The sequence below is a fragment of the Heteronotia binoei genome, chromosome 6 (assembly GCF_032191835.1).
Source record: "Heteronotia binoei isolate CCM8104 ecotype False Entrance Well chromosome 6, APGP_CSIRO_Hbin_v1, whole genome shotgun sequence".
NCBI classification, from domain to species: Eukaryota; Metazoa; Chordata; class Lepidosauria; order Squamata; family Gekkonidae; genus Heteronotia; species Heteronotia binoei.
The window spans coordinates 99789554-99804180 of NC_083228.1; the positions used below are offsets into that span (position 1 = coordinate 99789554).

At 42.3% G+C, this 14627-nt stretch overlaps 1 protein-coding gene across 8 annotated transcripts in view; it reads right to left on the minus strand.

The window, feature by feature from the left end:
* DOCK10 (dedicator of cytokinesis 10) overlaps positions 1–14627 on the minus strand; it is a 272423-nt gene that overhangs the window by 155863 nt on the left and 101933 nt on the right. For 2 of the 8 annotated variants that reach the window (XM_060242211.1, XM_060242209.1), the window contains exon 1: positions 9015–9237. The exons of the other annotated variants lie outside the window; for them this stretch is intronic. In XM_060242211.1, the coding sequence (XP_060098194.1) occupies positions 9015–9119 (105 nt within the window). In that variant the 5' untranslated portion in view covers positions 9120–9237. Of the gene's footprint in view, positions 1–9014; positions 9238–14627 lie in introns of those variants that run through there. 8 annotated transcript variants of the gene reach the window in all.

Genomic DNA, 14627 nt, shown 5'->3' on the forward strand with positions numbered 1-14627 from the left:
AGCACTGAATCATCCAAAACAGAAGTGCCCCATCTCTTGTTGGCTTTACTCCATACGACAGTTTAAGAAAAGAAAAGAAAAGCTGCAACCTGTTTGATGTTAAACACAAGCTGTCAGGTCTCATTTTGGCTCAAGCATGGCACATCTCTTTCACACAGCTCATTTCAAAGTGCTTAATAAAAATAAGTTCTTCCTCCTAATTTCAGTCTCTAAAACATGCACCACGAGTCCCTATGTCTAACTGGCCTAGCATGACAGTAGGCAACATTTCTGTATATTTTCTAATATCACTGGTTCCAGTGGATACCTCAATGGCTAATTCCTCCCTATATCAACACACCTATTTTTCTGACACCTTTCAACAAGGCAGACAAGTAATAGAACAGTCAATATATCCATCAGAAACTCAATGCTTTGTGATAAACTCCCTTTATCAAAACTCCAGAAGCATATAACCCCAGTTACAGGAGAACAGTTTATCACTCGAGAAGTCCTCCCCTTAAGGAATAATTTCTCTCTTTGAGAGTTTGATGTTCTCCTGCTTCAAGGTTCTTAGAGCCAACCTAGACAAGACATCAGCCCTGGGGTGAACCTGAAATGTCTTTTCAGAGCACTGCAGGGGGGAGAAATCTGATTGCAGAGGAGAGGGAGCAGGGGCTCCTGCCTCTTCCTCCACTCCATTTCTCTCATTCAAAATGGCACCAGGGTGTGTGTGTCAGAAAATAAGCGCAATTCTATGAAGAGTTAAACCCTACTATGTTCATTGACGTTAGCAGGCTTACACATGAAGGTATATTGAATTGAATCAGACTATTAGTTTGTCAAGGTCAGTACTGTCTATTCCGACTGATACCAACTCTCCGTTGTCTCAAGTGGAGGTCTTTCACACCACCTGCTGCCTGGAAATGCCAGGGATTGAACCTGGGACCTTCTGCAGGCAAAGCACTCTTTCACTGAGTCACAGCTAGGCTTGCCATTCCCCTGTTGGGGAAGGGGTAACCCCTGGTTTAGTGGGCTCCTCCAACAGCAATGAGAGCCAGTTTAGTATAGTGGTTAGGACTCTAATCTGCGGGAAATGAGTTTAATTCCCTACTTCTCCACATGCTGCCAGTTGGGTGACATTAGGTTAGTCACAGTTCTCTAAGGGCTGTTCTCTCAAGAGCAGTTCTCGAAGAGCTCTCTGAGCGCCACCTACCTCACAGGTGTTTGTTGTGGGGAGGGGAAGGGAAAGGGAAAGGAGATTGTAAGCTGCTCCGAGACTCTGAGTGAAGGGTAGGGTATAAATCTTCTTCAATGCCATGTGATGTGTCTGTGTCACCCAGAACTATTTTTGAGGGTGATTTTACCACAGAGTTTTGTCCAAAAATCAGAGAGTTGCCCCCAATGTGCCTATATCACTTCTAGGTGATGCAGGCATGGTATGTGATGTCACTTCTGGTGATTTTGGCACATTCTGGCTCCGAAAACATCTCTCCTGCTAGTGACCCAAATGAACCTGGCAACTCTAATATCAGCCCGTTCCTAGAAGGAGGAAGCAGGGGAATACAGGGTGTAACTCTGCTTAGGATTCTCTGCCACATCACTAAAGATCTCATCTACATCCCTAGTCCTTCTTTTAGCTTGTCCAGGGCAGCCTCATTAGCATCGAGGGAACAAACTAAGAGCAGCTGGACAGCACCAGAAATCCCTTCCAAATTCTGCTTAGAAGGCAAGATTAACTGAAAATGTGACACTCAGCATAAAATGCTAGATAACCCCAGTCCCCTCACTGATTTTCCTAACTTTTGTTGTTTAAGGTTTTTAAAAGAGCTATGACATATTCTGTAAGGTTATGCTATATTCATTGTTCTATGTTATGAGGAAAGAAGCTTTATTTCCTAGGTATGCTCATCCAGTTGCTCTATGAAAGTACCTGAGCATGAGTAGCAAGACACACCTGCATTCTCTTCTCATTAATTCTCAAGAACCAGATGTACTCATTCCCTGCACTTTTCATTCATCCAAAATCAAAGCTGCAGTCCTATGCAAAGTGATTATGTGATCATCATAAATAAATGCATCCAAAAAACAGATACCTCACAATACTTGTTTTCTCTCAAGCAAAGGATGCCATGTGCTCACTTTCAGTGCAATTCTAAAAACATTTGCCTGGAATAATCCCTATTCAATAGACTTTATTAAGAGTCTGAGTAGACCTACTTAGGATTGCTCTCTTAGATGCCTGGTTTGCAGTTCAAAACCAGTAGTGTTTTGTGATTTTGCATCTGCACAGTTGTGGCATTCAGCATGACAGTGGCCAAGCAGCCACTGTTAGGAATGCTCACAAATGATGGGATTACTTGCCATGACTCAGATAAAATCAAACATACGTTCAGGGTTGGGTTTTTGGGGTTTTTTGCCAAATCATGTTGGCAAATGCTCAAAACAGTTCCACACAGTAGTATAAGAATGTAGAACATATTTGAGATCCACTCTAGAATACTCAATGATAGTACTCTGCTTTGGGAATCAGGCAGGAAAAACAGACAAGGCGACAATACTGAAAATCATTCACATAACTCTCCTCCACTCCAGCAAAACTGAGACATCCAAGGAAATAGCTTCTTTTGTTCAGTGAAAACATGCAAACACTTACAAGACAATTCAGAACAGTTTTAAGTACTTGATAAAAACAAAGGGATTTTTTAAAGATGATGATGGTAGTGGTGGTGATGATGATGAAGATGATTTCTAGGTCCATTCTGAACTTGGATGGCCCAGGCTAGACCAACCTTGTCACATCTTGGAAGCTAAGCAGGGTTGGCCCTGGTTAGTATTTGGATAAGAGACCTCCAAGGAATCCTAGGGTTGCTATGTAGAGGACGGCTATGGCAAACCTCCTCTATTAAATCTTTTGCCTTGAAAACGCTATGCGGTTGCCATAAGTTGCCTGCAACTTGACATCACAAACATGGCCCACATGCAATTTGCATCCAACTGCAATCTGAACAAAGAAGTAACTGCACTTTATTGATTAGTGCATATTTACTTATAAGTAAGCTCCACTGAATGCATCAAGACTTACTGCCAAATAAATATGCGTATGATCAGAGATATTGAGGAGATACCCAACAACTGTTCAGATTTTGTAGCCATTCATTATTTCAAAGTAGCCAGCTATGAAATTCACTTACCACAATTTACTCAGTTGTAAACTTACCGTTTTGCAAACAGAAGGTTTAAGGAACAGCAGGACAGATGAGGTGAGGACTGGCCATTACAATTATTCAGTGAAAATCAAAAGTTCTTCTGTATATGCCCATTGTTAAGAAAATAATTTTGTAAATGCACCACTTCATTGCAACCTGTAGACTTTGTTTTTCCTTCGAGCTGAAGATTGGAAATTGCAATCCTGAGAACACTTTTCTTGAAGCTTAGCCCCACTGAGTGAAAAGGATCTTACTTCTGAGCAGATACATTTAGGATTGGCTAGCTGGCTCCCTCAGTAATTTTCTTGTTACTATCTTAATCTGACAGTGTTTCTCTTCTGAGCTTCCCTCTGTACTTTACCCAGCCAGTATTCTTAAAATCATGATCTAATGCATGTTCACTCAAAAGTAAACCCAGAGTTCACTGGGACTTATTCCTCAAAAAAGTAAAATTGAAGATTATCAAAACAGCCAGAGAGAAAGATGGGAAGACTAGGTTCATGCATCATGTGGAGAGTGAATGAAAACTGGGAAGTGAATGAAAACTGGAAGTGAATGAAAACTGGAAGTGAATGAAAACTGAAGTATGATTTGATGCACAGAGCTTACATTCCTAAGCAACAACCAGAGATGGTCATGATATCCTTCTCTTTATTCCCTAGATCATTATACTAGAGAAAGGGACACAAGTCAGTTCCACCCCCACTCACAAAGATCAACAATTTATGTTGAATTGCTCAGATTTTATTAGGTCAACTGCCAAGCCTAGCAAAAAATGTGTTTTGTTTTTTGTTGTTGTTGTTGTTGTTGTTGTTTTTTAAATCCCAGCTCTCCAACAGTCAGAGGTTTGAAGACAAAACCCCTGCTGCCTAGTTAAGTTTGACTTTTTAAGGAAGCATTTTAGCCACAGGTTGCATTAGTGTGTTCTTTCCAACATGTACACTTCTGCTGCAGAGTAGTGAGCGCAGAATAGAACTGCTGAGCAATGAGGCTTTATGTGTAAAAGGGCAGCAAGCCTGGAACCCACCCACACATTCTGGCAGTGCTCTTACTAGTACTCGTGCTGTTCATCTTCAGATAAATGATTTTCTGAAAATTCAGCTAGGCTTTGATCCATGAAAAACAAGTATTGTAAAAGTGAGCAAATATAATTTTAAAATGTAGAAGTTTACTTACAATGGTGCTGGGGCTTCTATGAATGGGATAGTCGTGGATTCATGAAAAGGGCCAGGCCTCTGGCCTGCAGCTGTCAGACTGGAGGAAGTGCAGCACAATTACTCATAGTTAAAAGCCACTGTGGTGTGCTGATCCAAACCACTGATTGAGAACTATACATATTTTCCATTTATGAAAGCCGAGGACTTCAGAGTGTCTCTTACTTAAAAAAAATATGGAGGAAACAAAGACAAAATGTACTTTGGCTCTTCAGAGACAAAATGGTTTCTGCTGTCATGAATGCTTTCAAGCAACAGCCTGTTCTGCTCACTATATAACTAGTGAGGGGAAGTAGCCATACATAGGGTTTGGAGTTATGTTACTAGGAAGTGGAGCTAACAAGGTAGAACATAAGAATGGGTAAGAGTTACTCCATGTAAACTCATGTACATCTCAAATAATATACAACATATCCTAGTTGAAACACCAAATATGAGTCCTGTCCCTAACTAGTAGGCTTCCCCCCCCCCACGCCCTGCCTGGGGACCCCTGGATTAGCAGCCTCCTCCCCCGCTCTCCAAAAGTCTGGAAGCGGGAGGCTGGGCAGCTGCAATTGCGGGCGGCTCTTTTGTCTGCAGCGCTACGAGCATCCCCGCTCCCTCCTGCTGCCGCAGCCATGCTGCCGGGCCTGAAGAAGCCGCATCCCCGCTCCCTCCGCTGGGTCTCCCGCAGGCAGGCAAGCAGGCAAGACAGGCCGGCCTTCCCGACCTAGCTGTGTCCGGCTCAGATAGCGAGCGAAGAAGTGGGCCATGGGAGGGGAGGGCAGAGAAACACATCGATTGTGCTCCTCCTGCTGCTTCTGCTCTCTCGCCTCGGCTCTTTATGCAGCCAGCGCTGGCACGCAACAGGGGTTTGTCCCAGGGCGCCCCCCACGGCATGGGCCTGCCAATGCCCCCCACGCACCCACCTGCGCTCTCCTCCCGCCACCCCCCAAGTCCGGGGGCTGGGGCGCACGGCAGCCTGGCTGCTAGCGGTGGTGGCGACGCCCAGTACAGCATGTTAAATAAACCATTTCAGGAGGAGAGGAGCCGAGCGAGGGAGAGAGAAAGCGGGAGCGGGCGGCTGGCTGGCTGAGTGTCTGCACGGGGAGGGACTGGGGGACTCAGAGGCGGGCCGGCGGCAGGTGAGAAAAAAGCACAAGGGGTTGGTGCGTAACCGCTGTGCCACTCTGGCTGTCCATCGACCTTAACCACATGGAGGGGAGAGCGAGAGGCCCCGGGAAATGTGAAAAGTAGGCTTGCCAGGTCTGTGTTGGAAAATACCTGGAGACTTTGGGGGTGGAGCCAGGAGAAAGTGAGGTTTGGGAAGAAGAGGGGCCTCAGCATGGTACAATGTCATCGAGTCCACCCTTCAGAGCAGCCGTTTTCTCCAGGGGAGCTGATCTCTGCCAGCTGGAGGTCAGCTGTGAAAGCAGGAGATCTCCAGGCCCCACCTAGGGACTGGCAACCCTACTAGGTTCCACACCCTAAATCTCCAGGTAGTTCTCAACCCAGAGCTGCCAGATCTGCCAACTTCCCAGAGTTCTTGGGAGGCTGAAGAGGGAGGGGAGAGCCATCTGTTCTTGGAAGAAAAGCATGATTTAAAAGATATATATAAAACGGAGAAGAAATATGGAACGAATCAGAGTGCCTCAAGATGCCTGATGCATTTTAGGTAGGGCTGCCAATCCCCAGGTGGGGGCAGGGGATCCCCCTGTTTGGAGGCCCTCCTCCGCTTCAGGGTCATCAGAAAGTGGGTGGAGGGGAGGTAAATGTCTGCTGGGAACTCATGATTCCCTATGGAGATTTATTCCCATAGAAAATCATGGAGAATTGATCCGCGGGTATCTGGGGCTCTGGGGGGGCTGTTTTTTGGGGTAGAGGCACCAAAGTTTCAGTATAGCATCTAGTGCCTCTCCCCAAAATACCCCCCCCCCAAGTTTCATAACGATTGAACCAAGGGGTCCAATTCTATGAGCCCCCCAAAAAGGTGCCCTTATCCTTCATTATTTCCTATGGAAAGAAGGCATTGAAAAGGTGCACCGTTTCTTTAAATGTGATGGCCAGAACTCCCTTTGGAGTTCAATTATGCTTGTCACAGCCTTGATCTTGGCTCCACCCCTAATGTCTCCTGGCTCCACCCCCAAAGTCCCCAGATATTTCTTGAATTGGACTTGGCAACCCTACTAACTAGGGTTGGGAAATAACTTGAGATTTGGGGGGTGGAGCCTGGGGTAGGGGGGAGGGACCTGATTTGTATAAAATACCATGGAATCCACTCACCAATCACCGCAAGCTCATACAAACAAGGATTATTACAGAAATTATGACCTAACACCCTGCTTGTGCTTATATAAAACTCAAGGACTGATTCTGAGTTATGTATGCATCTTGCAGCGCTCTTAACTTCTTCATTAAAGGTTCTCAGGGCACTAGATCCAATGAGGAAATCTGTTCCAGGAAGAAAAAAGTCCCACTGTAGCACTAACAACAGAAATGTCTCTAGTTATGGGATATTCAGTGAGAAGGCAAATTGCAGAAGAAAAATCAAGAGAATCCATGTATTTTTCTACATGCAAAGCAAGCAATACATTAAGATAACAGAAGGCCTATGTTACTGCTTTTTACTTTAATCCAAGTTGAGAAACAATATTTAGATTACATTGCCTTTCTGTTTCAATAAGCAGATACTCATGCACATGAAAATGAAATAAGAAACACAAATGGAATATGAAAAAGGATTTTTATGCCTCCTGGTTTTTTTAAAAATAAAATGTACTTTAAAAAGTATGTAAACAAATGTAAATTTATCAAAGCAGATTATGCAATTAAAACCATACAATAGATCTAGATGCAGATCTTTTTTGGCCCTGCTACAGTCTTGTAATTACATGTGCATAAAACTAGTGGCTCTAGAACAGGAAACATGCATCAGCCAGCACTGAAACATGCATCCAACCCACAGGTCATTTTGTAGAAAAATAGGTGGCGGAGCTCCTTAGCATGACTCATTAGCATATGCCGCCTCCCCACCCCGCCCTCCAGCCAAAAGCAACCCGATGCAAGAAAGGAGAGCCCTAGGCTGTACTCCTGTGAGCTCCTGTTGAATCTGAGGCCTGATCCAACCAATCCAGTGGGGCCTGATGGGTATCGCAGACCAGCCATGGACATGATCTACATTTGTGTGATTGCACACATTCAAGTTTGCCTCAAGGGTGCTAAGTCAGCTTGTCTGTTTCTTAACAGCATTATCTACAAAACTGCTGTTTACAAATTAAATTACTTATGAGGCCCAAACATACATTGTTCCATAAGATATACAACAACATTACATTGAGTTATTCTGCTTTTGCAGAGGAGCCATGAAAACAGAGGCCTCTAAGATCTCAGATGCTGTGCCAATTACAATGCTTGTGTGGACAAAATAAAATCACATGTGAATATACCTCACATAGCTTTGGCTAAAACAGCAGCACTTCTTGTCTAATTTTACCAAGGTCTTCATCCTAAGAGCTCAAGGCAGCTTTCCTTCATGTTGCTTTACAGCCACTCCTATGAGGCAGGTTAGGCTGAGAAATGGTGACTGACACAAGCAAGATCCACTAACTTAATTTCAAAGCTGGGTGGAGATTCGATTTCTGGTCTCACTGGTCAGTCCAGCACTGTAGCTATTACTACAGATCCATGCTTTAAGCTTGTAAAGACTGATGCTGGGGAAGGAGATAGATGGCGGAGCTATTCTACTTTATGGACATCCATGAGGAAGATCTTGTGAAACAAAAAAAAAAAAATCAGGCCACATGGCCAAATGCTGGGCTTGCAGCTAAGACCAACAAGATTTAATTCTGGGTATAATTTTTTTTGTGCATGCACACAAAAGCTTGTACACAGAATTAAGCTTTGTTGGTCTTAAAGGTGCCACTGGACTCAAACTTTGTTCTGTTGCTTCAGACCAATGCAGCTACTCACCGGAATATATTATTTCCTATTGTTTCTAAGTTATAAATATATAAGCAGCAACTTCCAATATAAATACTGCCGCTACTCATTCACCATGATGTCCAAACCAAAACAATTCAAGGTTAGTAGTTCCTTCTTCCTTTCTGTTGCTCTTTTGTCCCTGGACTGCCAGACAGGCTGACATTTTCACGCACTTTGACAAGATGAAAAACTACTGACAGTTGTGTACCCAACAAGGTGACAACACAAAGATTACTAGAAGTCAAAAGGGACTAAACATTAAGCTCATTTTGTTCATTAAGTTTATGCACTGAAATTATGGTACTTATACAGAAGTGGCACCACCACTGGCTTTTTGGAGCAATTGGAATTCTATTTATTTATTTATTTATTTATTTAGTGGACTTATATCCCGCCCTTCTCACCGAAGTGTCTCAGGGCGGCTCACAACATAGTGATTCATACAATTCGATTTAAAACATTTACAAATACAGTAAAACCATAGTTAATAAAACAAAGATAAGATAAGATAAGATAAAATCAGTGGTCTATAAAAGCATTTTGTTCCATCTAGACCAAGATCAGCTATGAAAACCAGACCAAGTCCTGCTATCTCCCCTATCTCCAGAATATAGGAAACAACAATAAAAAGAGGAAAGGTACATATACATACACAGCTCAATCTGTGGATTTCTCCTTGGTTTACTCGCCTAATCGTCCTCCTCTTCCTCCGTAATTCATTGTGCTCTCTTCTAAACACTTTCCCTCGAAAGCTCATTGTATCAGAAGAAACTCAAGCAGCGAAATAAGTCAATATTAGACAAACATGTTCCTTTAACCTTTTGAATGCAATAGGCTCAGAGAAGTGAAGAAAATTAGCTGAGTTCTGGTAGAGGGAAGTATATCTAAAACTGAACTTATGATGTATCCACAGAAACTGCACAAGACAGAAAAAAAGAACTCAGTTGTAACTCATTACTTCCTGTGAGCAATGTTGGGTTGTTAAGAAGAAAGTGCTTCACACAGCCACTAACAAAATCTTGATGAGAGTGACGTCTAAGAACAATCTACCCAATTTCCCATTGCCCTTTTCATGCCCACATGCAAGGAAATTCAGTTTCAGATTTTTCAAAAAAAATTATCTGATTTGTTTTTTAAAAATCCCCTGTAGTGATTAAGTAGCAAGAAAGGCTTTCTTAAACAGGTAGAAGAAGCTTTATTCAGAAGTCTTAAATACCATGGTTTTGATTAACTCTGATTTAGGGTAATGTGTGACTACAAACTGCCAATAAACGGATTATAAAACATGGTTGTACTTATTTTATTTTAACTCCAGGTGGGCAGCAGTGTTGGTCTGAAGCAGTAGAACAAAGTTTGAATCCAGTGGCTCAAGGTATAAGCTTCTGTGTGCATGCACACTTCCTCAAATATATTGAAATGGAAGGTTACAGTTTGCTGATATATATAGAAGATGAACAGCAAATCAGCACACAACACAATGATGATGTTTTAACAAATACAAAAACTAAACAGGAATAATAGGTTTACGGTATATGCTCACCATTTGTTTGGATTCAATTAGGGGGGACAACACAACTAAATGTCAAAGGAGGAGACTGGTTGTGTGAAAGCATCCTTCTTAATTGTGGGAATGCTAAGATCAACTATCATGACATCTGAATGAAGAAATTCCAGTTTGTTCACTACTATGGTCCTTCTTAGCCTCTTGCACACAGAGAGGAAAATACAGGCTCCAACTGCCCTCAGCTCTTAGTGGTCCTTTCTGTAGATTCACCTTCCCTTTACCTTCTCTCCATGCTCTTCCTTATAACACAGGAAAATGTCAAAAGAGAAAGGAGGGTAACTTTAACTAAAATTGTTTTATTTTGTGTAAAATCATTCTGTACCCTTTAAGGCAGTGGACACCAACATTTTTGGCACCAGGTACCGGTTTTGTGGTAGACAATTTTTCCACAGACCGGGGGATGGGGCGATGCTGGGGTTTTTGCCACCCCCGGCTGCCCCCTACACCCATGCCACATCCCTGCCCCCCATGGGGGTCTTTAAATGGGGGAGAGACTGGAGCTGTTTCTGCCTCCTCCTCCCATTAAAGGCCCTCATCGATCAGCTAAGGTCTATAAATGAGAGGTCGGCTAAGGTTACAGCAGCACCGGCCCTTCTGGTGACCCGGGACCTTGCAAGCGGAGGCAGCCTTGGAGTGAGGCCGTGCTGCCTCTTTAATCCAGGGCTGCTCTGCCTCACTCCATGGCTCGGTTGCTAGCAGGCCATGGACCGGTACTAGTCCACGGCCCGGTGGTTGGGGACCCCTGCTTTAAGGGATGCAATGAAGTAGCTGTACAAAAAGGGAAAGTAGCATGGCTGACAATCAGCAAGATAGAAAGGGGAGGGGAAAGAACTATAAAAAGATAAGATGAGAAGCTAGACAGAAAGATGGAGATAATAGAAGTAGAAGAAGAAATTGGATTTATACCTCGCCCTTCACTCTGAATCTCAGTCTCAGAGTGGCCTACATTTCCCTTTACCTTCTTCCCCCACAACAGACACCTTGCGAAGTAGGTGGGGCTGAGAGAGCTCTTTCGAGAACTGCTCTTCACAGAACAGTTCTGAGAGAACTGTGACTGACTCAAGGCCATTACAGCAGTTGCAAGTGGAGGAGTGGGGAATCAAACCCAGTTCTCCCAGATAAGAGTCTGTGCACTCAACAACTACACTAAAGTGACTCTCACACCAATACTGATAATCCTTAAAAGGAATAGCAAGTTTGACTTGCCCTGGGCTTCCACCCACCATTCCCCTCCCATTTAGTGCAGCTGACAAACAGGAAGTAGGATACAAAGCTAGAAATTGCAAGCAGCCTTATATTGTAAGGGAGCTAACTATAACATCTGGAGATTTTGCTTGGTTACAGCAAAGAATTCAAACAGCAAATTAAATAGAACTAATGAACAAACTGTTCTATTAAGTACAGCTGGTGCATTAACTTGATTAGTGCAGCAAACTTTGGTTTAAACAGTTTATTGTGATGCAGCCAATTCTAGAAGATATCAGACCTTCTCTGTTTACCCTTCTCTGTTTAGTTATGAGTACCCACTGACTGGGCTGGGAAACAGAAAATGCCTGCCTACAGGATATACTCTACTTTACTGCTGACTGGACATAAAAAGTGTCAGCTTCCCCTTTCTCCCCTGCTCTTTGCCCTCCCACTACTTCTGTAGCCTTTATACCAGTCAGTGGACTCAATGATGGAAGTAATAGTATTTTTAAAAATTAAAACAAACCAACAGCTAAAGAAAATGTAAAATACAATGATACATAAAATACATAACTACCCCTTTACAGCCATGGACATAGACATCCTTTATTTGCATAGGGCAAAAAGATCTTTATTACTCAGCGGTGCTAAGTGACACCTCTCCATTTAAAAATAATTTGATATTATTTTTTAGTCCACTTGTCAACCTATGTAACTGTTTTTATATCGTATGAGCTGCTAGTGCCAAAATAAACCGTGTACAGTTCTGAATTTTTAGACTTGTATATTTTAGGTACATTTTGCATTTTTAGGCCTGTGCATTTTAGATACACAGTCATTTGAACAATTTGAAATGTATAAAATACAGCACAGAATTTTTTTTAATTAGTTTTTCTCTTTGGAACATATAACATATTATTTCTTTAAAACATTTATATGCTGCCTTTCTACCCAAATAGAGGTCCCCCAAACAGAGAACAAAACTTGGATTAAACTAAATTTCTGTACTATATATCTTAACAAATTGCTAAAAGGAAAACAGTAACCATTTATTTTTGTAAATCTCATTTGTATACAATTTCTTCATATATTTTGATGAAATAAAGATGGCATTTCCAAATCTATATTTAGTTTATTTACAGTCCACCTTTCTCACTGAAACTCAAGACTGACTATGACTTTAAATGGTGCAAAGCTTTGGAGAGAAAACCTTGGACTTGTAAAACTCCCCCACAAAAAATGTTAGAGTACACAGGGTGAGCCCATTGAAATTAATTTATCATCTCCAGTTCAATAGTATCTTGTTGATAATCTCCTGATAAGAGAATGCTTTGTATACAAACATTATGAAGCTTTTCAAACTTGGTTCTTCCAGATCCTTCCTGAACATTCTAACCACCATTGACTCATTTAGGTTAATATTCACCCATGGACCTATAATTCTTGAATTTGTCTTTTAAAACTATCTAGAGTGGTGATCAGCACTACATCATGCAGCAATTCTGAAACTGAAGCATTACATGGGCCCTTTCCACACTAGGCTTTAATCCTGGTTCAACCCCGTCCCTGACATTCCACACTACCCTCGAGTTCATCTCTGTTTTTATCTTTTTTTTTTTTTCATTTCCACATTACACTAAGTTTATCCAAGTTTCACCCCACAATTGTCCGAGGGTATATGGATGCTGTTTTGCCCAGGATTTTCCTGCAGGGTAAATGAACATGAGTAAAACTCAGAGAAAACCCATGTGGAGGTCCAAGGGTGGAAAGGGCCATGAAGCACTTCCTTTTGTCTGTTCTGAGAAATCCTTCTTTATTGCACTGAAATGACCACCAGCTATAGCTATTTTGCTATAGGAGAAAACACTGGGATGGACTCTAGGACACCACTGGACTGACTCTCCTCCCTTTCTTTAGCGACCCAAGACATCAAGAACCAAAAGTGCTCCAAGCTACACAGTCTCATCCTGGCTTCTATTTGTCCATTACTCTATAGAATGTGATGGAATGCTGGAAGAGTGGGCTGGAATGTGGGAAAGTGGTTATTCTGCAGCTAGGCTAGGCCTTTGATGGCTCTCAGAAGGATAGCTTCAATGTACTCCCACTTAGCAAAGCATGGAAAGGCAAGGATGTCTGGCAATAAAAGAATGGAAAAGAAAGCAGGAGCTCATTGCCAAGCTATGCAGACATTCCCAGTGGCTACCAATGGAGAACCACAACCTTAACAAAGTTGATATTTGTCCTTGTTTATCCCCTATACCACCAACACTGCCTGAGTTCTGAAAGCTTCTCACATGTCACTAAGAAAAGAACTGCCAAGGCAAAACGTCCTTGACAGATTAGAGATTTAACACAGGATCCCTTCAAGTATGCTGAGCTAACATATAGATGTTTCTTTTTCAAGGGGCTGGGAAGAAAACTGAGCATTTTATGTAGGATTATCTTTTTAAGAAAAAACAATTCTAAGGTTTCTGTTCCTTGGTTGACTTTGAGGTACAAATAAAAAAACAAACAAGGAGACCAAAAGATAGAAAGATGAAAAGTTGCCTTGGGCAAGCCTGAGCCAGTGTCACTTAAACTAGCCCATGCTTCTTCAGAATAAAATAACTATAATTATCTATTTGCAAGGCTTTTTTGTAGTAGGATCTCATTTGCATATTAGGCCACACACCCCTGATGTAGCCAATCCTCCAAGACCTTACAGGCCACTTAATACAGGGCCAAGAGGATTGGCTACATCAGGGGTGTGTGACCTAATATGCAAAGGAGTTCCTGCTACAAAAAAAGCTCTGTCTATTTGTTACATTTTAATCTTACCCTACATCTAAGGACATCAGCATGGTGCACATGGTGCTCCCTCCCTCCACTTTATCCACAGCAACCCAGTAAGATAGGTCAGGCTGAAAGAAAGTGACGGTCCCAAGGTCACCCAAATCAGTTTTTTTTTTAAATGAGTAAGGATTTCAACCTAGATCTCTAGTTCAATGTTCTAACAACTACACCAGCTTGCCTACTTAGTATTTACCTTTATTGTGGTTGTACAAAGGAAGGAGGGCTTTTGTATTTTGGTGTCTCCATTACAGCAGGAGGCATTAATTGGACTCAACCTCTAGAAAGGCAATATATACTGCTTCAACTAACAAAGCAAACTGAAACTCTTATGTGATTATTCTCTCCACTTCTTGTTTCAGAAGAGACAAGGAATGCAACAAGCACATCCATTAGCGCAACAAACAAACAAACAACTCCCCCCCCCCTTCCTCACTAGGCAAAGAAAGCCATAAACGTTTAAATGAGCAGCTAAAAAGAGACCATGTGGACACTGGAGGCAGTGGCTGAAAATGAAACTGAGATGCATTTGTCAACAAAGAAGATGTTTCCCATGGAGATACTCTGCTACCTTAGGTATTCAAACTGGGAGCAGATACCAGAAAATTCCAAGATGGGTATCCCCAGTGGAAGCATTCACCCCTCCAAATCTTTTAAAACCTAATCAGAGTTACAGATATGATG